The following is a 27,934-nucleotide window of genomic DNA, read 5'->3' on the forward strand; positions in this document are numbered from 1 at the left end:
AGACGTTTTAAGCCACAGCCTGCGGTGTAGAATCGCAGGATCCTGCAGCTGGAAGGGACCCCCAGGGGCCATCTAGTCCCACCCGCTGCAAGGCAGGAATCTCAGCTCAGGGCATCCATGAGCACCATGAGAGATACAGCGTGAGAATAACAAAGCTGGGGGTATTTTTAGACACTGGCCGCTGAAGAGACACTGGGAAAACTAATGCTTTCGCAGGCGCCTCCACCGCAGAATCCCCGCTTCCTTGGGCGGCGCCGGCCCTTTGGAACTCCCTGCCACTGGAGACCCAGCTGGCGAAGCCTTCGCTAAGCGGAAGCTCCAGCTCATCCCGGAAGCTGGACGCTGCGTGTCACTCTTCCCTTTTCTGAGTCAGGGGTGGTCGGGGAAGCGAAGGCGCGTGAACGCGGCGCGCGCGACCATGAAGTCAGGAGCAGGTGAGCGAGGAGAAACCCAGCGGGGAAGAAAGAGCCCCTAAAGCGGGGAGAGGAAGAGTCCATCTTTACAGCCGACTGGGGGACGACGGGAGAGTCCATTCGTCCAACCAAAGAGGGGTGGGAAATTCCACTTGGGCAGCCAAAAGAGGTTTGGGAGAGTCCATCTGAACAGCCAAAGGGGGAGGGTAGTAGAGTCCATTCGTCCAACGAAAGATGAGCGGGAGAGTCCATCAGGGCAGCCAAAGAGGGGGCGGCAGAGTTTTATCTGTAGAGCCAAAGGAGGTTTGGGAGAGTCCATCGGGACAGCCAAAGGGGGGCGGCAGATTGGCCAATTGTCCAATGAAAGAGAAGCGGGAAAGTCCATCTGGGCAGCCAAAAGAAGTTTGGGAGAGCCCATGTGAACAGCCAAAGGGGGGCGGGAGAATCCATTTTTACAGCCAAAGGGGGGGTGGCAGAGTCCATCTGTAGAGCCAAAGGAGGTTTGGGAGAGTCCACCTGGACAGCCAAAGGAGTGGTTGGGAGAGTCTATCTGTAGAGCCAAAGGGGGGGCAGCAAAGTCCATCTGGGCAGCTAAAGGGGGTGGAGTGAGAGAGACAGGGAGCAGTCCACCCGGAAGGAGGATGTGGGTGAATGGGGACTGTGTCCGCAGCCAGGTGCTTTGAGCTGTTTATTTCTATGCTTTCACTTAGGGACTCCACCCACCTGCTGAAGGTGAGCTGAAAGGAGCAACCACAATGCTAACTGTATGGTTTCCTTTTGCGGATTCCCTAGTCCAGCCTCCCGCCACCAGGCGCCCTGCAAGACGGCTTGCGCTACAGCTTATTCCATCAGTTGCTGGCGCCGATGGGAGTTGTAGTCCGAAAAGTGAACCATGGAATGAAATACCCTCCAATATTTCTTCAATGAAAAGAGGGACGTCCTATTCCATAACAATGCTTTTATTATTTATACCTCGTCCATCCGACTGGGCTGCCTCAGCCACTCTGGGGTGATTCTAACATATTTAAAAACATAATAAAACATTAAACATTTTTTAAAAACTTTCATATGCAGGGCTGTTGCCTCCAGATGACTGGATGATTCCATGCCCTCCAGTATTTCCCCGAGGAAAATAGGGATGTCCTATGGTTTTGCAGGACATTCCGGGATTACAATGCAGGACGGCTTCTGTAAATCCGGGATTGTTTCTGGAAAACCAATCCAAGCCGAGTGTAGTTGTTCCAATAAGGGGATCACATGCACCCAATAGGTGGCCCCAGTTCACACCCTCTTTGCATATAGCATACCTGCTACTCTGCATTCTCACAAGCATTTTGTAAAATGTGTTGTTATTGCATCCTGCAATCTGAATATTAATGTACAATTGTATTAGTAGTGAGCCTTTTATGTTCACATGTTAATTTATATTCTTTTTGGTAGCTCATCCCATAACTACGTTATAGCCAATTAAGGCAGAAACTAGCAAGATGACATCAAACCCTCCTGGGCAAGGTAAATGTTACATCTGGTAATCTTTGCCTCTATCTGCATGGTTACGTTATAATAAAATTTTAAGGTGCACACACAAAGTGGGCACACACTCCACAAAAATCCTTCACCCTTCAAAATTTAGGAAATATTCCCTGAGACTACACAGAACAATCCCAGAGCCATCTCCTCTCATCTTGGAAAATCTTTCCCAATAGTTCTTTCACTTGCAAGTCCTTCAAAGTGGTACTTTGGTAGTCGAATGCCTTAGTTGTCAAACAAATCGGCTCCCAACCTGGAAGTGAGTGTTTGAGAACCAAGGTGCGACTGTGCTCTTGATCCTTCACTTGGGAGAGCTTGAAGCCAGTGCAGCTGCAGGGTGGTTCAAGGAAATTGTGCATAGACTTTTCCATTCTTCTCATTCCTGCCAGGGTTTCAGAATAAAAACAGGGTTGCGATTTTGGCAGAGCTAGATAAGGAGAAGAGGAAGCTGCTGATGCAAAACCAGTCTTCCACAAATCACCCTGGAGCCAGGTACAGTACGTTTAGAGACCTGCCTTTTTGTTTCAGTTGTGTTCTCTGATCAAAGAAGTTGTGTTCTCTGATCAAAAAGCCAAGGGATGCTTTCTCTTGCGTGCCAAGGCCCCGTTCCCTGTAGCTCCCCACTGATTAATAAACGCCCCAACATGAGTGTTTTGGATTATGGGCTAAAACAGGCCACAACTTTATTGGTTACAGATGTGAGCGATTTGGCTTAGGCATTGGGTGAAACCAGGTTATATCTTGACGCCCGCCCGCCTGCAGGGAGTCTAACTAAGGGTAAATCACCAGAAGGGGGAGCCCTATGACTTACATCAAATAGGGGCACCACGAAATGTCCCCGTTGGGTTAGGGGCATACCCTAGCCCATGCCCACACTTTGGACAGAATCCACGCCTCCGGATCCCTTTAGCAGGATACCCTTATTGAGGGGGGGCAGGCGGAGGCTGCAGCCTCCCCTCCATTAAACAAAGGTCCTTGCAGGTACGTGCTGCAGTTTACCCACGGCCACGCCCCCCGCCAGCATAGATTTGCCAGGCAGGGGTGACGCAGTCAGGGCTGGCGCAGAGGGGGCAACAATCTCCCGCCCACCCAAGAAAGTGAGCAGACTTATCAGTAACACTTCGAATGCATGGGTAGGCAAACTAAGGCCCAGGGCCAGATCTGGCCCAATCACCTTCTAAATCCGGCCTGCAGACAGTACGGGAATCAGCATGTTTTTACATGAGTAGAATGTGTGTGCTTTTATTTAAAATGCACCTCTGGGTTATTTGTGGGGCATAGGAATTCGTTCTTTCTTTCTTTTTCGAAAATATAGTCTGCCCCCCCCCCACACACACACAAGGTCTGAGGGACAGTGGACCAGCCCCCTGCTGAAAAAAGTTTGCTGACCCCTGTTCTAATGGACACAGTTGATAACAATCAGGGTTGTATGCCGATTGTTCCAAGCAGCCAGCTGCAAGAGAGTTTCCATCTTTGCTCATTCCCTCTGGAGAGGGAAATTTTCAGTTCACTTTAAAAAAAAAGTTCTTTTTAATGTACAGTATTGGATTTTCACCCACTTCTTCGCCAAAATTCCACTTCCCCCGTGTTGAACCTTATCACTGTTTCCATATTAAGATTCGAGATTTCTTTGAAATGTAAAGCTGCCCTTGAATTAAAAACAAAACAAAATCCTCTTCCATGTGTTTAGCATAGGACTTGATTTATTGCTCATGGTGGAGTAGTAGTAGTAGTAGCAGTAGTAGTAGTAGTAGTATTTTTGTGTACGGTAACTTGTTGGCTACAAAGAGACGTTGTCTCAGCACAATCTCAATGGGAAACTCTTTTCCTGCATACAGAGTTCTGCAGCCACTCTACCAAACATATGAACTCCCCATCATGAAGACTATGGACCCCTGGTTAGTAGCGCTGTTTTATTCAGGTATCACTTAGGCAAGTTATTGGGTGGCGCCGGCGAGAGAGCAAAATGTGCTGGGGGCCCTTTTTCTTCTACTGCATGCCTTCCAGCTGACCTCCTTTTGACTTACACTTGGGTTTCCTTCCTATTTGGTTTAACCTGCCATTGCTGGAGTGAATGGTCCTGAGCAGAAATTTCCTTCTGGCACCAGTGCTCGAAATTAGCCAGGCGCATTTTGCACCTGACTGTTGGCCTCTTGCTGCCCAGTGAAAATGCCCGGGTGCCAGGATAGACTCCTGTCATCTCTGCCATCTGGAGGTGCCTGCCTGGAAATCCTTGGATCTTAACTGTTTTAACACGCTAATACCCCATCCTGTAGATTTCTGCCCGTTGTATTTCATCTGCACAATAGGAATGAATTTCTGGAACCAAAATGCTTTTTCTGTGCAGCCTGAGTAGGAGCCGAGAAGAACGTTATACAGTGGACCCTCGAGTTATGTACCGCTCTGGATACGTAACTTTCGGGTTGCGAACGCGGCACCCCCGGAAGTGTATACTTCTGGGTTTCGCCGCATGTGCAGAAGTGCTCTGTCGCGCTGTGGGCATACGCAGAAGCGGCACCTCCACTTACGGACTTTTCAGGTTAAGTACGGACCCCCGGAATGAATTTGATTCGTATCCAGAGGGTCCACTGTAGTGAATTGTTGTAGCTCGTCTCCACTTCTCCCACCCCAATGCCCTGCTCACAGTTGTGAAGAATAGCCCTACGTTATGAATGGCCCGTGTCACCATTAAGAAAAAGAGGTCGGAATAGACCAATATGTATGTGGACTGTCCCTTGATTAAGGGATTTTTCTTCCTTAAGCTCTCAAAACTCTTAACCTAGCTCAAAATTTTCATCTGAACTAGCCAGACGTTTAACTGAGAATCACAGTCAGTCCATCTTTTGGAAAATAAGACATTAGAGCTGTCTTGCCCCAAAGTGGCAACTAGACATTCTGTTGGGTGACTGTAACCTTGGCTGAAGGAGTCATTTGGTGCCTAGCTTATAGATCTGAGTTTCTAACACTGTCTGGCACATGCAAATTACTCACTTTGCATGTCAGATACATTTAAAGTAACAACATGGAACTTCTTGACTCTGCAATACCCACCCTGCCCATGACAAGCCTCTACCTTGAGACTGTGCTGATGGCTACCTTGCCTGCATTTGTGTGACATGTCAATTTCTTATCATTGCTCGCAGCATCTCTCTCGCCAGATCTTCCTTTAACAAGGATTTCCGTGATCATGCTGAACTACAGCACATTGCTGCACAGCAGAAGGCTGCTCTACAGGTGAGTTGTCCTGACCCAAAGCATATCCAAACTGGCCGTTTTGCAAGTTTTGCTGGGCCTTTTTGTTTTGGTGCCTAGCTTAATAATTACAGTAATGACAAAGTTTAAAACTCTGAGAGTGTCTTCTGATTTGGGAAGTGGCTTTGGTCATGTTACGTTCTGTATTGTCTCACATTTTAGCCCTGTTTTAAACACTGCGGGCAAAAACTTGGGAAGAATGAGCTAGATGTGAAGATGGGCATTGTAGTTCGGCAACATCTGGAGGGCCAGAGGTTCCCCACACCTGGGTCAAAGCAACTGAACTATTAGCAGGACTGAAACTTGGCAAAGAACAGATATTCTGTCATGCTTACATGACAGTGGAGAGACTTGGCTTCCATTGAAAATGTGTCGTTTTCAAACCGTTATGTTCCTTTCGCAGCACGCTCATGCACATTCCTCAGGATACTTCATAACCCAAGACTCTGCCTTTGGAAACCTTATTCTCCCTGTGTTGCCACGGCTTGATTTAGAGTGAGAAACCATCCTTGGAACGAAGAGCGAGCATCCGTGTTTCTCCAGTCTTACAGCTGCTCTTTTGCCCAACCCTGCTTCTGGTTTATGAAAAGAAGAGGACTCAAAAATGAATGTTGTTATTTTTTGTTCACTGTAATGGCTTTCCATTTTGGATTCAGGTATTTTGTTTCCAGCGAATGTTAAACTACTTAAAATAAGTTCTAAGGTGTCCTGTTCTTTTCTTTCCATGCGGCCAATTTCCCCACAATGGCACCAGGTGAGGAAGAGCCGGCTGCTTCTCTTTTGTGACCCACAAACAACACTACCCTGCCCTAGACAGAGGGAAAGGGGCAGAAGTGGCTACTTGTGATTCCTCTAGGTAGCACTGTGGGGCCTTTCCTCTTTGCACAGCACCCAGAGAGAGAAAACAAATGAGAGGAACCGAGAGCAGCTACGGTTCTCTCTTGCTTGCTCTGCCCACACTCCCCGCTCGAACTAACAGCTCAGTGCAAGTGGTACCATGGGGAAAGTTGTGAGCTTCCTCCTGGTGGGGGGTCCTTTCCAGAATTTTTTACAGACCCCTCCCATAGTGGGCTTGCAGCAAAAAGCATAACTAACTAACTTTTGAAAAATCAGCTTATATTTAAGATATTCTTGCAGTGTGTGTGTGGGTTTTTTTTAAGTATCTTAAGCGTAACTAAAAGTAGTAGATGCAAATTTTTCATGGAAGACATCTGACTGGGATAAGTGGTTATCTTGTGTGCTTTTTTATATAACTCAACTTAGTCACAGACATAAGACAGCATAAGAAATCATATTTTTATCCCATCAAAATGTGATAACCCTGTATCTCAGAAAAGGTTGGTTTTTTTCCAGTTGCAGCTACAGCAACTTCAAATAATCATGAATTTCTAAAGGTTTGGAGGTCATATAAAAAGCAATAAAAAGGAGAAGCAAAACATTGGCAGCCATCAGATTATATAGTTTTAAACTTTATTTCCAAGGCATTTCAGTGACTAGTGCGTAAAACTTCCATGTTATCTCTTATAATGCATAACTGAAGAGGGAGGGGGTTGTCCGCTTCATGCTACAGAGAGCGTCAAATTATCTCTTTAATTCAGATCTGTGGACCTAACCTATAAAAATTAGCACCATAGGATACCCTCACAATCCCATAATTAAAAAAAACGGGGAAACCCCAAACTGCCAGCGATATTAAAGGTGTGTGTGAACCAAAACAATTGTAGCATTTCTTAAGTTCGTCCGATTCTGCATTTCTAGCTTGGTTTCACCTTCCTCTGACTCTTCTGATTTGCGTCAAGAAATACCGGATCTGTTTGACAGCAAACCACTGGAACTATACAAACCCTGCTAAAATAACTCTGGGTTGTGCAGAAACATCACTTCGGGGCTAGCTTTCTCCCATCTCGTTCGTATTTTCTGCCCCATTTCCCACTTGCATTTCACTAAACGTCTGTCTTTTTTTGAACCCTGTCAGAAGTTTCCCAGCTTGCATCTCTTGAACCTGTGTTTCGCTCTGCTTTACTGTAGAGCAAGCATCCCCAAACTGCGGCCCTCCAGATATTTTGGCCTACAACTCCCATGATCCCTAGCTAACAGGACCAGTGGTCAGGGATGATGGGGATTGTAGTCCAAAACATCTGGAGGGCTGAAGTTTGGGGATGCCTGCTGTAGAGCAATGTGGCCAAACTTGGCCCTCCAGCTGTTTTGGGACTATAATTCCCATCATCCCTGACCACTGGTCCTGTTATAGCCAGGGATGATGGTAATTGTAGTCCAAAATATCTGGAGGGCCACGTTTGGCCACCACTGCTCTTAAGAGTATTGTCCTGGTTAAACTCCAGACATTCTGAAGCAGTGATGGCGAAACCCACGACTCCCAACTGCCACCAACCTCAACCAGCCTGGCCAGTGGAAAGGGATGATGGGAGATATGGTCCAAAACATCGGAAAGGAGCACAGGTTCCCCTACTGCAAAGCCTAATTCTTTCTGTCCCTGGGCTGTACCGCTTATGGGTGCAAGTGGAGAGCTCACATGACTGCTCTTCCACAGAAAAACAAAATTAGGTATCCGGAAGGACGGTCCTAGTTCAGCCTCCTCTGTGATGTGCTAAGATTTCTACATGCAAATATTTGCTTTGTATGGAGGAGCATTTTGGTCCTTTTCCCATAGTCTAAAATGGTGCGACCCAGGAACAGGTTTATCACCTTACTGAGAACATAATTGTAGAAAAGCAAGCAGCACTGAGCTCATCCATTGCATTAGAACTCAAAAGAGCACCTGTTTTTCAACATTTGGTACGGAGCCATGCAGATACATCACAGCGAAACAGAAAAAGACGAGAAATGGTTGCATTCTTTTCTTCCTGGTAGGTAAAGCTGTTGATGGAGAAACACGGAAGTATTTACAGATGAAGTGAAATCGGCAAATCTTCTTTCAGACAGGATCCCATGTCAAAGCAGCAGAGATGTGGCTTCAGAAGCAACTGCTGCCCAAACTCTGATACAGACTTAAATGGATATTGTTGACCAGTTGAATACATTTAACTGGCACGGAGGACAAAAAACAGTCCACTCCCCCATGCTAATAGGTTATACTAATGTGCGCTCCATAATATTTTTTCACAAGGTCAGAGTTTTGATCAATCTAAATGAAGCAAAAGTGATAAAAACAATTCCAGTACTCCCCAAGAGCTAAGTAACTCCTCTCCAAAAAGCAGGAGGATAAGGTTGGGGTATAAACATATATTCATTGAATCAAAAGTATTAGTTTTGGGGGGGTTTTGTGCTCGGCGTTTATTCAACTCTTTGGCCTGTGGTGATTGGACCATTTGCGCGTGAATAATCTTGCTGCCCTTCCTCGTCCAAAGCCAAGATATCTGGAATCTCATCCGATTCCGAAGACAAATCTGTTATAGCGAAATCCGGAACCTGCAGAGGAAGAAACTCAAATAAATTTGAAGGCAACATTTTCAACATTTCCCAAAGTGTTAAGAACCTAGGACTCAAACTGAGAGGAATGGGCCAGCAAAATTTCCTCCCATTTCAGTACTATATTGACAAAAACATAGCATATCACATGTGAAATGAAATAATATTGTCTTTTAGAAGACATCTGAAGGCAGCCCTGTTTAGGGAAGCTTTTAATGTTTAACAGACCATTGTATTTTAATATTTTGTTGGAAGCCGCCCAGAGTGACTGGGGAAACCCAGCCAGATTTGGGGGGGGGGGTTATAAATAATAAATTATTATTATCATTAAAAAAGTTCACAAATAACTAATAACTAGTGCGGACACGAAGCAATGGATTCAAACTACAAGAAAGAAGATTCCACCTAAACATTAGGAAGAACCTCCTGACAGTAAGAGCTGTTCGGCAGTGGAATTCGCTGCCAAGAAGTGTGGTGGAATCTCCTTCTTTGGAGGTCTTTAAGCAGAGGCTTGACAGGCATATGTCAATAATGCTTTGATGGTGTTTCCTGCTCGGCAGGGGGTTGGACTGGATGGCCCTTGTGGTCTCTTCCAACTCTATGATTCTAATGTGGGGGAATGCCTTTTTCTCTGGCGTAGGTTTCATAGTGAGAAATAGAAGGAAACCCAAAGATTTGAAACCAACCATTTACCCAAATTGTGTTATTTTAATAAAGGAAGCAGTGGTAGAAACTCAAATATGGAAGCTAGGAGCCAAATGCCTCCTTCAACCAGAGTTACATTCACCAAAACAGAATGCCTAGTTGCCATTTTGGGGCCAGACGGCTTGAAAGTCGTATTTTTCAATATGACTTTCTGGTTCCTGAAATTCATGCAGATTGTGAAGATAAAATATAATGGATAGAATTGTACAGGATGCGTTGCTGGTGTTTGAAAACATTCCAGATCCAAGGATCCCCAGGCAGGCACCTCCAGGTGGGGGAGATGTCAGGCACCATCCTGGCACCCAGGCATCTTCTCTTGGTCGCAGTGGCCGATAGCCAGGTGCAAAATGCACCTGGTGAATTTCGAATGCTGATAGGAAGCTGTCCTATATCATGTCAGACCCACCCAGGTCTGAACTGACTACACCAGGCATCCCCAAACTGCGGCCCTCCAGATGTTTTGGCCTACAACTCCCATGATCCCTAGCTAAGAGGACCAGTGGTCAGGGATGATGGGAGTTGTAGTCCAAAACATCTGGAGGGCCGAAGTTTGGGGATGCCTGGACTACACTGACTAATGGCAGCTCTCCAGAGGTGCTATTCAGCTATGTTTTATTCAGAGCACACTCACTGAAATTAATGAATGCCTGGCTTGCCCCACCCTCCAGCCCTGGAAGCCTTCATAAGACATCTGCTCCAGAGGAAGAACTGTGAGGGGCGAGAGACTTTCTGTTCCCCATCAGGCAAAGACGAGTCCACCTGCTTTGCCCCACCTAGCCTTTCCCGGACTATGACTTTAAGAACAGCAGCTGGGAAGAGAGGAGTTCAGGGATATATTTTTTTTAAAAAAAAAAGTTTTATAAGTTGTGATTCTTTGTTTCTCAATTTGATCCTTTTACGTGGTTTTGTATGTTTTCTGGTATTTTATGCATTGTGATTTGCTGTTACTTTTATTGATTATCAATTGGTAACTCTTTATTGTGGTTGAATTGTGCTGATGCTTAATTTTACTGTTTACTATTGACGCCTGCTTCTTGGGAGAAAAGCGATGTCAAACCTAGACAGCATCTTAAAAAGCAGAGACATCACCTTGCCGACAAAGGTCCGTATAGTTAAAGCTATGGTTTTCCCAGTAGTGATGTATGGAAGTGAGAGCTGGACCATAAAGAAGGCTGATCGCCGAAGAATTGATGCTTTTGAACTATGATGCTGGAGGAAACTCTTGAGAGTCCCATGGACTGCAAGAAGATCAAACCTATCCATTCTGAAGGAAATCAGCCCTGAGTGCTCACTGGAAGGACAGATCCTGAAGCTGAGGCTCCAAGACTTTGGCCACCTCATGAGAAGAGAAGACTCCCTGGAAAAGACCCTGATGTTGGGAAAGATTGAGGGCACAAGGAGAAGGGGACGACAGAGGATGAGATGGTTGGACAGTGTTTTCGAAGCCACCAACATGAGTCTGACCAAACTGCGGGAAGCAGTGGAAGACAGGAGTGCCTGGTGTGCTCTGGTCCATGGGGTCACGAGAAGTCGGACACGACTAAACAACAACAATTAGATTCTGATAGATTGTTGGGTGTTGCTTTGTTTGATATAAGTTGTTTACTTTAAAGTGACTTTTAAAGTATTTAAAGTGTGACTTTTATATTCAATCAGATTGTTCTATTAATGTTTGATGTTTTATTATGTTTTTATGTCTTGGAAGGCGCCTAGAGTGGCTTGGGCAACCCAGCCAGATGGGCGGGGTATAAATGAAATACGGTATTATTATCCGAGTCAAGCCCATTAATTTTAACAGGTCTACTCTGTGTAAAACTCACTTGAATACCACTCCGGGATTTCAGACAGGACGTTTTCCCCAGCCTACCTGAAGATTTGAGGCTTTTTAACTGGGATATTCTGCATGGAAATCATGCACTCCACTTATGGATAGCAATTTAGGGCTTGACGCTCTTCTTCCTGTTGTGTGGGTTTGTCTGGAAATTGAACTCAAGGCCTTTGTCACTGAAAGCACGAGTCCTATCCCTAGACCAACAATCTGGAGAGAAACCGGTCTCCTTTCCTTCCTCCCACAGCTTATGTCCCTGCAGTATGTCTCCTCCTAAGCTGGACTCTGATACCAGAAGTGAGATCAGGGGTGTGTTAAACTGTAGTGTATGTGTGAATAATTTCCTTCAGCACATTCCTGCTTTACTTTAACCGACTGTCATAGTTTAGACCAGCTTCTCCTCCAAATCTGTGTTTCTCAAGCAACAGCATGATGACATGACTTGATTTCATCTCTGAAACAGCTAGGGAAAGGGAAAGGACCCCTGGACGGTTAAGTCCAGTCAAAAGCGACTATGGGGTGCAACACTCATCTCACTTTTCAGGTCAAGGAATCCAGTGTTTGTCCGCAGAAAGCTTTCCTGGTCATGCGGCCAGCATGACTAAACTGCTTCTGGTGCAACGGAACAACGTGATGGAAACCAGTTTAGGCAGCCCTGTTTAGGGAAGCTTTTAATGTTTGATGGATTTCTGTATTTTAATGTTTAGTTGGAAGCCGCCCAGAGTGGCTAGGGGAACCCAGCCAGATGGGCGGGGTATAAATGATAAATTATTATTATTATTATTATAAACCAGAGCGCACGGAAATGCCTTTTACCTTCCTGCCACAGCGGTACCTATTTATCTGCTTGCACTGGTGTGCTTTCGAACTGCTAGGTTGGCAGGAGCTGGGACAGAGCAATGGGAGTTCACTGCCATCGTGGGGATTCGAACCGCCAACCTTCTGATCAGCAAGCCCAAGAGGCTCAGTGGTTTAGACCCGCAGGATAGTTAGGGTAAACTGACTCATGCAAACCAGAAATAATTTGATTCAGAATGAATTGGTTTCAAAATAATTAAAGTCAATAGGCTCATTCAGGACTAAAGCGGCAATGTCTCTATGCTCCCTTGGGAGTAAGCACCACTGTAATTAGTGGAACTTCACTTCAGTGTAAGCCTAGGATCAGCTGCCTATTATTTTAAGGCGGTGGACCCAAAATTACTACGCTGACTATGTCTGCTGCTATGCTGGTCTCCCTGTCACTATTTGCGTTGAAGCTCTCCGAATGAGGCAGCAGGGAATATTCTGTTCTAGCCGTGCCGTACGTATTTCAGCAGCAGGCTGGATTCCAGGTCAAGTTGCCTACTCTTCTGTAACCTGTTTTGAGCACCTTATGTAGATGAGGCTACAATCCTACACACACTTTCCAGGGCATAAGCACCACTGAACACAGCAAAATCTCTAAGTAGGAACATGAGGAGTCACCTTTCAGCAAGGGAGAAAAAGTCTAGTTCCGTTTTGTCTACACAGGCGGCCAATTGCCCTACCTAGAGCTGCACAGTGTTCGAAACTCAGATATATACGCTAGGCACCAAAGGCTTCCTTAAAACCAAGGTTGCAGTCTCCAAAATGGAATGTCTAGTTGCTATTTTGGGGCAAGAAAGCTCTAACGTCTTGTTTTTCAAAGGATGGATTGATTCTGACTGATTCTCAGTTCTGAAGAAGTGTGCATGCACACGAAAGCTCATACCAAAATAAAAACTTAGTTGGTCTTTAAGGTGCTACTGAAAGAATTTTTTTATTTTACTTCGACCCAGACCAACACGGCTACCTACCTGTAACCTGATTCTCAGTTAAACATCTGGCTAGTTCAGAGGACTACCTTGAGCTGGGTCAAGAGCTTTGAGAACTTAAAGAAAAGTCACTTGATTCAGGGACAGTCCACATATATATTGGTCTATTCCGACCTCTTTTTCTTAATGGCGACACGGACGATTCATAACGTAGGGCCATTCTTCACAAATGTGAGTAGGGCAGGGGGCTGCGGTAAGTGAAGACAAGCGACAACAGTTCACTATAACATCATTCTCTGCTCCTGCTCAGACTGAACAGATAAATCATTTTGGTTCCCGATATTCATTCTGATTTTGCAGATAAAATATAAGGGGTAGAATTCCACAGGACGTGTTGCTAGTGTGTGAAAACAGTCCAGATCCCCAGGCATGCTCCAGATGGTGGAGGTGTCAGGTGCCATCCTGGCACCTTCATTTGGTTACAAGCGGCCAATATCCAGAGGTGCAAAATGCGCCTGGTGAATTTCGAACACTGGAGCTGCATGGCATTGAGCTTGTGACATTCTGCTTGCAAAGAAGATCCTGTACAATTGAGGTATTGCTGCGAATAGGATTGTACTTCAATGCTAGTGGAACATATACATATGTACCAAGCAACGGCAAAAGGCAAGTACCCTTGGTTCTGTTGCTATGTAACACATGATTCACCTGTGCAGAAAACTAATAATTATCTTCATGTCATTCTTCAAAGCAGGGGTAGACAACGTGGGACCCTCCCGAGTTTTTGTGGGACTCATCAGCCCCACTCAAATTGCATGTGAGCTTACAAGAAGCGCATGCAATTTGTTTTACTGCAGATGAACAAAGCTTATGCAACACCAGAATTGTATAGAGGGAAAACTTCACACCCTGAAGGCAAGAAGAATATCCATGTGTGTGAGAGATCCCACAGCTTATCCACAGATTAATTGCATGGCTAAAACCAGTCCATACATGAATTACTGCTTCTCCTTATTAAGCCAAGGTGGTTATTATTATTCAAATTTGTTTACCACCCTTTACCTGCAGGTCTCAGGGCAGCTCACGACAAAAAAAATCACAATATAAAAAACACAAAATACATAATAAAAACAAAAACAGTAACAACCCAATTACCCCCCCACACACACACACACACCACATTTTAAAAGGGCATTGGATGTCAATCAGCCAAATGCCTGGTTAAAGAGGAAAGTTTTTGCCTGGTGCCTAAAGGTGTATAATGAAGGTGCCACGCGAATCGCCCTGGGGAGAGCATTCCACAGATGGGGAGCCACTGCAGAGAAGGACCTGCTCTTGTGTTGCCACCCTCCGAACCTCTCGAGGAGGCGGCACACAAAGGAGGGCCTCAGAATATGATCTCAGGGTCTGGGTAGGTTCATATGGAGAGACAGAGTCATTGAGGTAGTCCCGAGCCTTTTAAGGCTTTATAGGTCAAAACCAGCACTTTGCATTGGGCTTGGAAAACAATTGGCAGCCAGGGCAGTTGGACCAGGATAAACAATTAGGGAGAAATTCAACACTGTGCTTTGTTGAATGCACCATCAGCGGACGCATTTCAGCTTGCCAAATGAAACAATCCCTCTTCTGCTCCCCTTGCATGCTATTCTGGGAGGCAGGGGTGCATAGGTGCTAGAGAGGAGGGGAAGCCCCATTGCACAAGCAGAGGTCCTTGAGCAGGGCTTTGGCTAACAGGACTAGTTAGGTGAATCCCACCCACCCACCCGTGCAACAAAATGTCCACATTCTTCTGCCAATGCAACTAGACAACACCAACCAAAGGCTGCATTCCAAGAAACCAGCAAAACAAAGCATGCATTACAGGCCACATGACAGTTGGCATGGTTCAATTTTAAAGCCAATTGGCACTTTTATACTAGGGGAATCATTCGCCATGAATCATGATTCGAGTGGGCCTGCTGCTTAATTCTACTCCAGCAATGTTGGCAGAACGCTCAAGTCCTCCTAGATGCCGATTCTACACAGTTGGAAGTCTCGGGGCTTCCATGTGCTAAATGTTTTCCCTGCATGGACAAAACTATTAACATATTGACCTCTGTGTACTTTGTGCAGTAGGATACCTCGACAGCAGAACAAACTTATTTTTGTTTGAGTTTAAGGATCGAGTGCAAGAAGAAGCAGGGCAGGAACCCGAAATATCTCCAGATCATTCGCCGGGGTTCTCAAGAGTTTGTTGTGGTTCAACTTCCTAGGACCTGTTGTAAAATCTGAAGGGCCATCAAGTCTGTGGAAGGTCTGTGCTACAAGAGACAGGTGGTTTGGCCTCCTTTGGCATAGCATACACCACCACAACCGACCGATTCAAGCCACCATCCCTCGATTCAAGAGCCCCCGACCCAGAAAAGCAAACTACAAGCAAAAGCTGGAATGGCAGAAGCTTAAGAAACTGCAAGTATCTGGAGAGCTGGATGAGGAGCCGTAGGCAGGAAACAAATGCAGCCGCAGCATCTGGCCCATCTGTTTACATGTAATGCTTGGTGCCGATTCAGCAATTTGCATTCAACCAGTTTTAGATAGACCCACAGCTGAACAGTCATTGAGTCACAATGTTTGTTTCGCATCCTCAAGACTGTTTACACAATCCAAGAGACACCAGACTCTGGCTACTGAAGCATTTATTACTAAGCACACATGTGAAATTACAAGGCAAGGCACTACAAAAAGACAGACTATAAACCCATGTACAAACAGCATGAATCTTGTTTAGTGCACAGTGCTCAATAGCAGCTTAAAGTGGAGTTACTGGGTAGTATAACGTCTCATATTTAGAAATGAAGGACGACGTGAGTTACTCTGGCAAGTTTAGTCCAACTCGACGCAAGGAGTGGAAAAAAGTTTATCAAGCCTTTTTTTTTTTTAGGTCCTAGAACAAATTGTTTTAAGGCAAATGGAAGGAATGATAAGTATACAAGGGTACAGTATGCAGTTTTCAAACGAAAGCTGAATAAGAAAATGTAATTATGCTGCCAGAAGCTTTACAGATTTTCAATAAAGGGGCTTGCTTTTTTCCCCGCCCCTGCGTATATTAACAGAATAGCAGTAAGCTCCTTTTAAAGGCCACTTTAACTGAGAGGCAACGGTGGGGCTTTGTAATATATAGGTAGCTAAACAAGGTGTTTTCTCCAATGCAATCTGCTGAGGCTCAGAAGTCTTTTAAGGCACTTCGCATCTTTCACAACTTCGAACCCAAACACTACTGGGAACTCAACTTGGGAGTGCAAAATTATTATTTTTTTGCAAACAGCTCTCTCTTTGTCAGAGAAAGCACAGCAGGAATTTAATTTCTCCCCCCTGCCCCCCCCCAGCAGGTTACACTGCAGCTACCGCAGCTGAGCCACCTTGTCAGTCAAGCTACACGGCGTGTGTGTACATTTTGTCATGCCGCCCTTTATTCTGTGTTGCGTTCAGGCTGTTTGTCCTCCTGGCTGGTCTTTCTCTCCCCGTCACCTCTGTGCCCAGCATTCTCAGAGCCAGCCAATTGCGGGTAAAAGGGACCTACCAGCCAGTTGAGGGGCGTGTTGTTCACAAGGTAATCCATCACGTCATCCAGAGATTCCTTCATTTTCTTCAGCTGCCCTTTGCTGGTGGTGATGAGGCTGTCGGACACTTCCTGGAAGGAAGACGCCGACCGGAAGTTCCGGTAGACCTCGCCCGCCATCTCCCCCACGTGGTGGACCTGGCCTTGGATATTCTGTGGCAAACCCTGTATACTCGACACCAGGGTGACGCAGGTGGTTTGAAGCTGCTGGGTCAGGTTCCGTGCAATCGTTAGTGTGCGTGATTCAATATACTGGAAATGAAAGCAAAACACACAGACATTGGAAATGGGCTCCATGTTGTTCCGTTAGCTTAAAATAACCCCAATATTCTTCAGCCGGGGCCATCACCCTAGACAACAATAACTTGAACTTCCAATGTGGGGGTACCTTGGATCCCGAACGGCATCGTACTTGGATGTTTTGGCTCCCGAACGCCGCAAACCCAGAAGTGACTGTTCTGGTTTGCGAACGTTCTTTGGAACCTGAACGTCCAACGCGGCTTCCAATTGGCTGCAGGACCTTCCTACAGCCAATCAGAAGTTGCGCTTCGGTCTCCAAACATTTTGTAAGTCGAACGGACTTCCGGAACAGATTCTGTTCGACTTCCAAGGTACGACTGTATACCCGAAGTATGGAACGAAGCTGGGACCTGTGCTCAAAATTCGGCAGGCGCATTTGGCACCTGGCTATCGGCCACTCGTGACCAAGTGAAGATGCCCAGGTGCCAGGATGGCACCTGACGTCTCCACCATTTGGAGGTGCATGCCTGGGCAACCTTGAATCTTGGCTGTTTTCACAATGCATCCTGTATAATTCTGTTACATTTTCACTGCCCAATCAGAATGAATTTCAGGAACCAAAAAGCCGTATTGAAAAATATGACTTTCGAACCATCTAGCTCCCAAAATGGCCACTAGGCATTCTGTTTTGGTGACTAAACGTGGTTTCAGGAGCCATTTGGCGCCTAGCTTATATATCTGAGTTTCTAACACTGGCTGAGACACTGCTGTGTGGCCCAAATGAATGCTCATACACACTGACCAATGTTTCTCCGCACCCAAGGGATCCTAACTTTGGCTGGGACTTGCAACCTAATCAGACCCCTTGACCTGGAAAACGAAAGTGTTTCTCTCTCCTGGCCTCCCACCAATAACAGATCTGTCAAATGGTCCTTCAGTTATATCCCATTTGCCAGATAGCTTTACCCCCATGCTTGTTTCCATCCTATATTGATTTTGTAGGCGTTGGAAAGTGTGTGCTGGGAGAAGCCACCTTACTCATTCACATCTTTTCCCTTTTCGTTACAAGCTTCCTGTATTTCTGCTGTAGCCGAAACAAGACAAGCAGCTAATACCCAGTAGTAGCAAGAGCTAAGTTTAAGCCTTCGCTTCAGTCCTGGACAGCAGCCTTATCACTGCTGTAATTATTTGGGTCAAAAGGTTAATACTCTTAACCTTGATAAAGAACTTTCAGCATGGCCAGCTGTAGACTGCTGCAGCAACTGGGCAAGGAAATTTGGGGGGGGGGGGTGCAACCCTTGCCCTTTATAATATTTGGTTTAATTGATAAGTATTTGTAGAATTTGAAATAATCGAAATAACTGATGTAATATCATTGTGTTTTAATTGGAAAATCTAATAAAAAGTATTTTTTATATATAAAAAAGCAAAAGTAGTTAAAACAGAAACAACCAAACAGCGACCCCTCTTCCCGCAAACACATTTAAAAGGCTGCAGAATATTAACCAGGCGCATCTGCCCCATGCTCACTCAGCAACCTACCTCAGCGCTGCGGGAATCGTCCTCCTCATTTTGGCCTGTGTTTTTCCTCCACTCTACCCAGGAATTATACAATTTTTGTTGGGCATCTTGGAGTTTCTGGTTGGCACTGCTCATATTCTTCCTGGCATATTCAATCTGGAATACAAAAGACTTGCATGTTCACTTTTTGGAAGTACTCTTCAGCGGTGCAATCCTGCACGTGTCTACCCAGGAGTACCACTGATTTCTGTGAATCTTTCTCCCAGGATACAGGAAACTCAGGTCTTGAGAGTGCTTTCGCAGCTAAAGCAATCTTTGTTCTCCCAACAGTTATTAAACAGGTTTGTACAAGGTCGGCTCCGATATCTCCTTTTAAAACTCCACTGGGGGTTGTTAAACCCTCCAAGAAACCCTCTGAAAAAGAATTAGGAAGGTGGAATTTCACAGCGCTATGTGGATCTCGTATGAATGAAAGATATCTACTTGGGCCCCAAAATGTGACTGTGTATTCAATTGTTGGCACACTACATATCATTTTGAAGAATTCTTTATTTGTTTAAATTAACATTTCCCCCTTCAGATTACCCTGCCCTAGGAGCCCATTAAATGCCACTATAGTGTTTTTTAGACCCACTATTTCAACAATTTGATGTTAAGAAAACATTCTTATTGTGTCCATGGATGTATGAAGGCTGCCTAGTAAAACGCTGAGCCGTGCAATACCTTAATGCCAGCCTTGCGAGCTTTAAAACTTGAGACCAACTCACAAGTAAAGAACACAGGATTAAAATATTATTAAAAAGGTAGAGTGGGCTGCCATCCACTGATACATGCGCTGTGAGTCCCAAAGGTTGACTGAAACCCTTTGCAAAAATCTGATGTTAGAGCCAAGAACTCACTTACCAGATTGACAGTGGAGTTAAGTTGAGAGATTGTCTCTTGGCTTCTGAGCTTAGCATCTCTAACCTTGATTAAGGCCTGCTGGTAGGCACGGGATCGGACCTTGGAAGACAAAGATCCTAGTCTAACGTAGTAACTTGGCTTCTGAACTCCAACTTCAAATCCTTCCACTTTCGTAGCTTCTTTCTCTGCAGAAAATCAAAGAGCAAACCATTCCAACTGTAACCGCGGCAAGTTAACGACGGCTTCCTATCTTTCTCGCTCGCTTCTTGAGTGTCTGTTGCCTATAGCCAAGAGACACCAATTCTCCCAAGGCAACTTTGCTAGGTGTTTTTGGTCTGATGATGCTTTGCAGAAACATTCAAGGTGAGAGAGCTGGGAAGGGCCTTGAATGTGAAGCCTTCCTCCAAACCTAGAGAGTCGCCAAGATTGAGTGTGTTGGTCTGACTGATCTTACGCCATGTTACAAAGTTTGCAGTCATAAACCAACCGCATGGTCAAATGATCATCAAGCGGCCCAGTTCTACCCCAAACTACGTTTTCCTTGTTCTTGAAAAATAATACACGATAGCATCATGTTTTATTGGCTTCATAACCAATGAACTTCAGCAAATGTATTTCCCCCTTGTTTCTATTTATGAAAAATAGTACGATCTTCATAACCTGGCAGACTGGACCTTCTAGGGGAACTTACCTAGTTCTTCTTCCGTAAGTGGGAGATACTGGTCTACAAGGGTCTCTGATCTGCTGAGTGCAGTGTCCACCCCGCTGGTCACCAGACGCAGAACTCGGCTCCCCAGAACGGTGTTAATGCTCCCACTGACAACTGACCGGGTCAACTCCACACTGTCCTGGACGGCTCCTTTTGTCTTGTCGACGACTCCGTTGATGGTTTGTGCGACAGTATCCTTGGCACCAGTCACGGTTATTGCGACGACATCCCTCGCGCCGACAATCGCATCCATCGCGTTAACGACAACCTAGAAGAAGTGGTTGCAGAACCTTCACTGCTCGCCGAAGGCAAGGTGCAAGGAGTGACACAACTAATTCAGTACAAAGCACCCTGGCCCAGTTCGCCCATCACATTCAGCCAGAGTTTAAATATACAGTGGTACATCGGGTTACAAACCCTTCAGGTTACAGACTCCGCTAACCCGGAAGTACTAACACCTCGGGTTGAGAACCTTGCCCCAGGATGAGAACGGAAACTGCGCAGCGGTGGCAATGGGGGGCCCCATTAGCAAAAGTGCGCCTCAGGTTAAGAATGGTTAAGAACGAACCTCCGAAACTAATTAAGTTCGTAACCTGAGGTACCGCTGTACGGTTTTATTATGAATGAGTGGCGTGCTGGCACACACTCGCAAATTCCTCACGAGTTCCCATAGTCCCCCACCAAGCATGAAACAAGATAGAATTTGGCCCGTTGCATAACCTGATGGCTTTTTTTATTAAAAAAAACACCAAGATCAGTAAGCCAATAAAAAAGCTTGCTTCCCGCTTGCTGGTTTTTTTTGGGGGGGAGGGGGAGAGAAACCGTAAAGCTGAGTTCCGACAATGCAACCAGCTAGATTCTGGATCGCTTTGTGTACGCCATGCAGACTTTGGAGGAGTGTGTCCCTAATGCCTAGCATCTTCAAGGGAGCTGCAACACTGGGCTTTTACTTGACAAAACAGAATGCCACATGGGTGAGGCCCTCCTTCATGCGCCTCCTCCTCGAGAGGTCCAGAGGGTGGCAACACGAGAACGGGGCCTTCTCTGCAGTGGCTCCCCATCTGTGAAATGCTCTCCCCAGGGTAGTTTGCCTGGTGCCTTCATGATACACCTTTGAGCGTCAGACAAAAATGTTCCTTTTTAACCAGGCCTTTAGTTGATTAGATTGACATCTGATGTCCTAAAAAAAGAAAATTGCACCGGGGGAGGGCGGTATTGTGTTTTTTAAAAATTATATATTTTGTGGTTTTATATTTTGGTTCTGTTCTGTGAAGTGCCCCGATACCTCCAGGTTTAGAGTGGTACAGTGGTGCCTCGCTTAACGAATGCCCTGCTTAACGAAATTTCCGCTTAACGAAAGGATTTTTCTAGCGGAGGTTGCCTCGCTAGACGAATTCGTTTTATGAAAAATTCATCTAGCGAATCGCGGTTTCCCATAGGAATGCATTGAAATTCAATTAATGCATTCCTATGGGCAAAAAAAATGCAAAAAAAATTCAATGCATTCCTATGGGATTCGCTAGACGAAATTTTCGTTATAAGAAGAGACCCGTGGAACGAATTAAATTCATCTAGCGAGGCACCACTGTATATAAATTCTAATAATAATAATAATAATAATGGTAGTCACAGGGTCATAGCATGGAGAGGGCCAGGGGCGGCATAGCCCCAGGTGCATGATTTTGAGAGGACACAAGCCAGGAATCCCTGCCTGCCACCAGGGGACTCTGGGCCCCAAAGCCCAGCCTGGCCTTGCTGCTGCACACACACCCCCGGCCCCCTCACTGAATGGCTGCCTGGCCAGCACTGGGGGGAGAAATGTGCCGCTTACAGCCACCCAGGCGTGTTTGGAGGGGCAAGCAAAGCAGTGCCCCGGGCGCCAGCAAAGGACGCAACGCCACTGGTCAGTCCTACTCTGTAGACCCAATAATAATAATATCTTTATTACGGTCACAGACCAGCAAAAAAGAAAAAGAAAACCAATAATACATAAAATAGATAGTTCTTGAATATCATCTTTGAACAATACTGTTTCATAATCCTATTTTAAATTAAAATTGGGTTAAAATTTAATGAGGGATAGTTCACTTTTAACTATTATCCGCTGAGAATTAATAGGCGGCTTTATCATTGTTATTGATTGATGTCACGGCGCGTCTTAGCCTTGACGTGTAGTAACAGAATTTAGCTACATTCTTAGTGCACTCTGGATTAAAATCCGCTAGCAGGTATCTAGTAAGCGTTTCTGTTGAGCGGCCTGGTAAGTTTTTTAACAAGGGATCAATTATCTCCTTCCTCGTGTCTCGATACAATGTGCAATGGAGGAGGACATGACTTATAGATTCAATCTCCTTGTTATCACAAGGACATAGTCTCTGTTCTACCAGAATCTGGAGATATCTACCAGTTAACAACGCCGAGTGTAGAGCATTGAAACGAGCCCTAGTGAAGGCCCACCGATATCTCGGATTTTCTAACGTTTTTAAATAATTAGCTAGATAATTTGATCGAGTAGACCCACTAAAATTAAGGGCAATGACTTAAGTCCCTTCGTTTCAGTGAGTCTAGCCTGAATAGGACTAGCTCTGGATACCCCCCCTAAGTGTCCAATGAGCAGCCTATAGATATGAGAGAAAGCCCTGCAGGAGAGGGCTTTGAACTCAACAGATACATAAAGCAGGGGAATTTTGCGTTCGTTGAATAAACACTGGGCAGCTATCCCAAGTAAGTCGTACTATGCTGCATGCCTCAGGGCTACTTAATTCGTTTCCTGCGCTGAAGTCCCCCCCTCCCCAATGCACCCAGCTATAGTTGGTATGCTTTTTTCCAGTTCATGTGTAACTCTGCTTCGAACCAACGAGGGGGGGGGGGGAAAGCCACATTAAAATCCTTCTAAACAATTTACCTTATCAGTTGGTTGATACAATATTGGCAGCTTCTCCTCGACTTTGTCAAGTCCTAAGCAAGCGTAGCTGTTGGCAACTGCAACTGGAAACATGAAGGACCGTTAGGCCGGCTTTTGCAATTTTAAGAAGTTAATCAGAAGCTGTTTATTTCTTTGAAGTGCTGGGAAACAGGAAGCATGCCGATGTATCATGTTAGGGACGGAGTTTATCATGAATGACTCATTAGCAAGTTCAGAGCTCCTTCAGAAAGCGATAAAAGAGGGTCTCCTGGCCCTCTGCCACTTCGCAAGAATAGGTTTCCGCGAACAAGCTGACACACTCAAGGACGGGAGTGCAAAATGCAAAGTTTCTAAACTGTGAGACATTTAGAAAGTAGGTGAAGGAGGAAGTTGAGACAGAACTTCGAAGTGGGTGAAGGGTGAGAAACTAGAGCCAGGAGGATTTTTTTACTCATTGTACATCTTACAAGTCACAATCCTATTTGACTTCGCACCCAATTCGTTCAGAAAGCTTCTTTATAGCGACAGCGGCCCATAAACGTTATGCAAAGGTATTAATAGCCTCGCAATGAGCCGTTATTTAAGGTAGGCCTTTACAGTTCTTTGCAGGGAGTGTGCTTCCACTAAGCCAAACAAAATACTCTGCCCGTGGTGAAAACATTTTAGGCATTCTACAAAAGCAACGAGGCTTCTACACAGAATATGTCATTGGGCTGCAATTTCCATCATCCCTGACGATTGGCGTAATTAAGCATCACCCAGTTAGTTGAATAACCATCCTGAGATCAGTATTAGAAACTGAGATATGAAAGCTAGGAGCTAAATGGCACCTTAAACTTAGGTTATGGGTGCAACAAGGGAATGTCTAGGAATGCTTTTTTTATATAACAAGAATACAAAGCTGAAAATGAATGAACTGCAGCTAAAACATGTTCATTTTTCATATGGTCTAGTCCTTCCCCTGCCCACCCCCCTAATATTCTTACGAGGGTCTCTCCTCCAGTCTCAGAAACTGCTCACACTAATGATATTCCCCATCGCAAAAATGTGCCTAGAACAATGGGAGTTTCCAACACTGCCTGATGTTATTATGCTCGCTGGCAGTGTTCAAAATTCACCTAACGCCAGGAGCATTTGGCACCTGGCTATTGGCCCCTTGCAACCAAGCGAAGATGCCCAGGAGCCAGGCTGGAGCCCTGGTATCGCCACCATTTGGAGGTACATGCCTGGGGATCACTGGATCTTGACTGTTCCCAACGCACTCCACTAGAGGGATCACAGATGACTTCGGATCGTACCATGCTGTCTACACATCTGAATGTGCAGCCTATGAAAGGACAGCCATTTCCAAATGAATACCAACTTGCATGCCCAGACTGTCATTTCTGCCTGGGAACCTGTTTACTGGTGCTAATAAACCTCTGGGAGAATTTTGAAAGCTGAAAAGTGTTTCCAAGAGTTTGCGGCTTACTTTGTGGCTCCAGCTTTTGGATGATGGGCAGCGCGCCAGTCAAGGCTACTGCCGTAATGGTCTTCACTCCCTTCTCCGCCATCTCGCAGACAGACTTCAGGTAGGGATGGTTGTCCTTCGTGCTGACGTAAGCCGAGGAGACCATGTCGTAGGTGGAGCTCACCAGGGGAAGGTTGGCAACCCTGGCCACCACATTCTGTGTATGCAGAAGACAGGAGAGTGAGCCCACATTTCTCCTGGAATAAATGGTCAGGGAGATTTTTGGCGCCTGCAAACATACCTGCTGTGCATCACTGCTCTCTTCCGCCATGGTCTGGCCTTGAATGCTTTCTAGAGTCTGGGGGATGGGAGAGAAAGCACAAGTTAAATGCAAGGCTTGAAACAAAATTAACCTTTGGACAAGTTGCAGCCGCTAAGATATGCTCAGCTTGTTCCGTTATTAAAACGCTTCCCATTTATGCAATATTAAAGGTTGAAGCTTCAAATCTGAAATCATTTTCTTTCCCAACAAATAGAACCAGCCAATAAAATTAGTGGGCAGGATCCAGTGAGTCATACTCATGAGTAGACCTACTAAAATCAATAGGCTTAAGTAACTTGATGTACTAAATATCAATTTCAATGGGCATATTCAAAGCATGACCATTCTGGATATCTCCCGTTATTTCTAAATTATAATTCACTAGTTTATTCGGTGATAATGCTTGCATAACTTGAACTGAGCACAGACATGTTCTGGGTTGCTTTTGACGAAGCCAATTTGTACATAACCTTGGGAATGCTTGGCTTTTCTTGCGTCCCAAAATTTGCCTCACTTTCCAAGCCAAAATGTAGTAGCAACAAGTTAGGTTGGGGAAAATAAAAGTTTAAATTGAGATTTGAAAAGTTGAAGCTGAGCACTGTATTCTACTATTCTTTATTTAGTTACTAAACAAAGAACAACGCCTTCAGAGTAGACATTAAACCAGAGCTTTCCAAAGTGTGTGCGCCACGACATGTTAAGTGCGTCCGCTGCAGTGTGTCGGTGTGAAAGGGGTTCGTTTAACCTCCGGTTTGCTAGTAAAACTGAATTACTGTGTCGTGAAATGATGCCTATCTTAAAAAGTGTGTCACTAACATGGGAAGTTTGGAAAGCTCTGCATTAAACTCCGGTTACAAGAATGAGTGAAGAAAAGCCAAATTGAATCCAGAGTTATCAAATGTGTTAAATGGAACAAGGGGAACTGTTTGTTCCCCTCTGTAGCAATAAAGTTCCCAACACGTTGCAAATGCCCCTTCTCCTGCTGCTGGTTGTGGGACTCTCCCTCTGCAAACAGAACTGCCATCTGTATTATGAAACCACATCATTAGTCTATGAAGGACAGAGAGTTGCTCTGGAATATTCCTCTTGCTCAGCAATCCTCGACTTCGTGCCCTCCAGATATTTTGACTGTGACTCTTATCATCCCATGATCATAGGGGCTATGGCTGGTGGGGGCTGTGGGCCAAAACCAAACAGGATTCAGAAATCTGTTCTCACACATCGTACATTTAAAGCACATTCCCTGCCCCCCTCCCTGAAAGGAATCCTTTGAACTATAATTTAAGGGGGCTAGAAACACTGAGGCATAAACTACAGTTCGGGGGGGGGGCGGTTTGAATGGGTGTGTTTGAAACGGTTGTATGCACTATTAAGTTTCTGTAACACAGAAAAGTGTTTTCATTTCGGTTCTTGTGAAATTTTATCCTGCTACAGGCACTGACCAGAAGTATAAATGATTATAAGGCAATTAAAAATGGAAAAAACCTTAATGCCTCCCTTAAGTTGTTCAATATCAGACAGGATTCCTTTTCATACAAAAGGTAGCAAAGGGGAAAGAACACACCATGCTAGGGGGCATCCAAGCTTTTCATTTTAAGTCTCAGTGCAATATCTGAAGGGCCACCAAGCACTCTAAACCCAGTTTTTTTAAGATATAGCATAGTACCAGTGATGCATTGCTTAAACAGTTATTGCAGACAAGAGACAATGAGTTCCAAAACACACAGGTAGCTTTTTTTCAAATTAGAAAAATGCTCACTCACCCACAACAGTGTTTTTGTATCCCAACTAGGATATTTCACACAGTGTCAATACTGTAAAAAACAAGCAAACCAAACCTCTTCTGCAGAGAACCCGGGGAAACAGCCGCAAATTTTGCCACTCTCGGCCCCTTCGAGTATGGGATAATTTATAGGCTTTTAGGCGGCTTGCATGCTGCACAGGTGAACCCAGCTTTTAGCAGAGAGAGAAAACAAACACGCTTGGTCTCCTCCAAACAATGGGACCAAACCTATTTAAGCAGCAAATTCTGATTCTGTTTGCTTACATTGCATTGTATTTGCCATACAGCTCGGTTCCCTATTGTCCTTCGCACCCACCTACATTGCCAAGATGATGACCTATCCGACAGAAAAGTTTCCCACCCAATTATGGCTCCACTTCAGTGACTGCACAGCATGGCAGGCAAGAACTGGAAGTACATTTACAGACCTCCCCAATGTTCCAAGCATCGGGAAAGGAGGTGTTTGGGGAGCGCCTCCAGGAAGCATTTCCTTGCTGCCGTCCTGGAGAGCCTCTCGACTCACTCCTGCATCCTCAAGAGAGATCTTCCCTCGTTGAAAAGGGGATTTAAGAAGATGCCCCGCAGGCCCCACCCCCGCGAAAAGAGGCTGCCACCTGCACTTACCTGGGAGTAAGCCCCAACTAACTCGTGTGTGTGTGTGACCTCGGAATAAGCATACACAGGGTCTGCCCTGCCTGCCTGCAGCCCCTGCGCATCATTCCCGGGGCTTTCAAGAAGACAGACGGAAGATGGAGAGGAAGGAAGACGAAGAGCAAGAAAGCGCAAAGGCACACCTACCTACCTGCCCGCCCGCCGAGACGGCTCAGCGTGGAACTCTCTGCTCTCAGGGTCCTGGGTTCGAGAGATCCCAGGGTTGGACCGGATGACCCCTCGAGGTCCCTTTGCAACGCGAGGATGCTACGAGGCGCGCAGACCCGCTTGCTCCTCTGCGCCCTGGGCTCCCGCAGCCTAGCCAGGTGCGTCCCCGTCCCCCATCATCACCATCCCCCCCCATTGCAAAGACGCGCAGGTGAGGCTCCTCTCGGCCAAGGGCAAAGGCGACTCACCTGTCGGAGGAGAGCGAGCGGCTGCCTCGTGTGCGTCAAGTGCGCCCAGCTGGTCCACTCGCCCCGTCGGCTCCGCAGCCTCGCCCCAGCCTCGCCGGCAATTTATCCGGGCGGAGAGAGGGGGGGGGGCGTCGGGCAGCCTCCTCCTCCTCCTCCTCTCGCGAGATGCCAGGCAGCCTGCAAATCCGGGCCGCTTCCTCCAAGCGCGCGCACGATGCGCGCACGGCTCCTGGGAAAGGAGGGGCGCGGAGGGAACAGGCGGGTCCTGCCTCTCGGGACCGCGCCCTCTTGGCTCCTCCTTGCGCAGCTGAAAGAAGCCTGGGAACGAGGGTTGCCATGTGTCCTCTTTCCCCAGGACGCGTCCTCTTTTTCCCAGGGATGAAATCGGAGACAAAGCGCGTCTGTTTGCTTTGAATGGCCGGCGCAGCGTCCACTAAATATGGCAACCCTGGAATCGCAGCAGTTAGCGTGCAGGTTTAAGCGCAGGGCCAGTTATGCAATGCCCCG

The 27,934-nt window shown here is 45.9% G+C and overlaps 2 protein-coding genes across 17 annotated transcripts; one reads left to right on the top strand and one right to left on the bottom strand.

Moving 5' to 3' along the window:
- Position 1: 1 nt before the first annotated feature.
- Positions 2–5,890, top strand: LOC118075369 (SOSS complex subunit C). Of its 15 annotated transcripts, none has more exons than XM_035097300.3 (7): positions 2–140; positions 1,124–1,145; positions 1,854–1,925; positions 2,333–2,435; positions 3,782–3,841; positions 5,087–5,177; positions 5,599–5,890. In XM_035097300.3, exons 3-7 carry the CDS (start codon positions 1,901–1,903, stop codon positions 5,692–5,694), a joined length of 375 nt encoding a protein of 124 aa, XP_034953191.1. In that variant the 5' UTR covers positions 2–140; positions 1,124–1,145; positions 1,854–1,900; the 3' UTR covers positions 5,695–5,890. The 15 variants fall into 15 exon arrangements, with proteins under 15 accessions (XP_034953191.1, XP_034953189.1, XP_088514946.1 ...); XM_035097298.3 differs by lacking the exon at positions 2–140 and adding an exon at positions 367–434; XM_088658820.1 differs by lacking the exons at positions 2–140; positions 1,124–1,145 and adding exons at positions 367–434; positions 1,206–1,422.
- A 758-nt stretch (positions 5,891–6,648) lies between these two features.
- On the bottom strand, positions 6,649–27,503 carry PLIN2 (perilipin 2). 2 transcript variants are annotated; one of them, XM_035141152.3, is made up of 9 exons: positions 27,428–27,503; positions 24,557–24,613; positions 24,277–24,472; positions 22,806–22,888; positions 19,883–20,168; positions 19,192–19,376; positions 18,310–18,444; positions 16,489–16,779; positions 6,649–8,624 (listed from the first exon to the last, which is right to left on the bottom strand). In XM_035141152.3, the coding sequence occupies exons 2-9, from the start codon at positions 24,584–24,586 to the stop codon at positions 8,490–8,492; spliced, it is 1,341 nt and encodes a 446-aa protein (XP_034997043.2). In that variant the 5' UTR covers positions 24,587–24,613; positions 27,428–27,503; the 3' UTR covers positions 6,649–8,489. The 2 variants fall into 2 exon arrangements, with proteins under 2 accessions (XP_034997043.2, XP_088514943.1); XM_088658817.1 differs by having other exon boundaries at positions 27,163–27,503.
- Positions 27,504–27,934: the final 431 nt, after the last annotated feature.

Source organism: Zootoca vivipara, chromosome 15, assembly GCF_965207765.1.
Source record: "Zootoca vivipara chromosome 15, rZooViv2.hap1.1, whole genome shotgun sequence".
Classification (NCBI taxonomy): domain Eukaryota; kingdom Metazoa; phylum Chordata; class Lepidosauria; order Squamata; family Lacertidae; genus Zootoca; species Zootoca vivipara.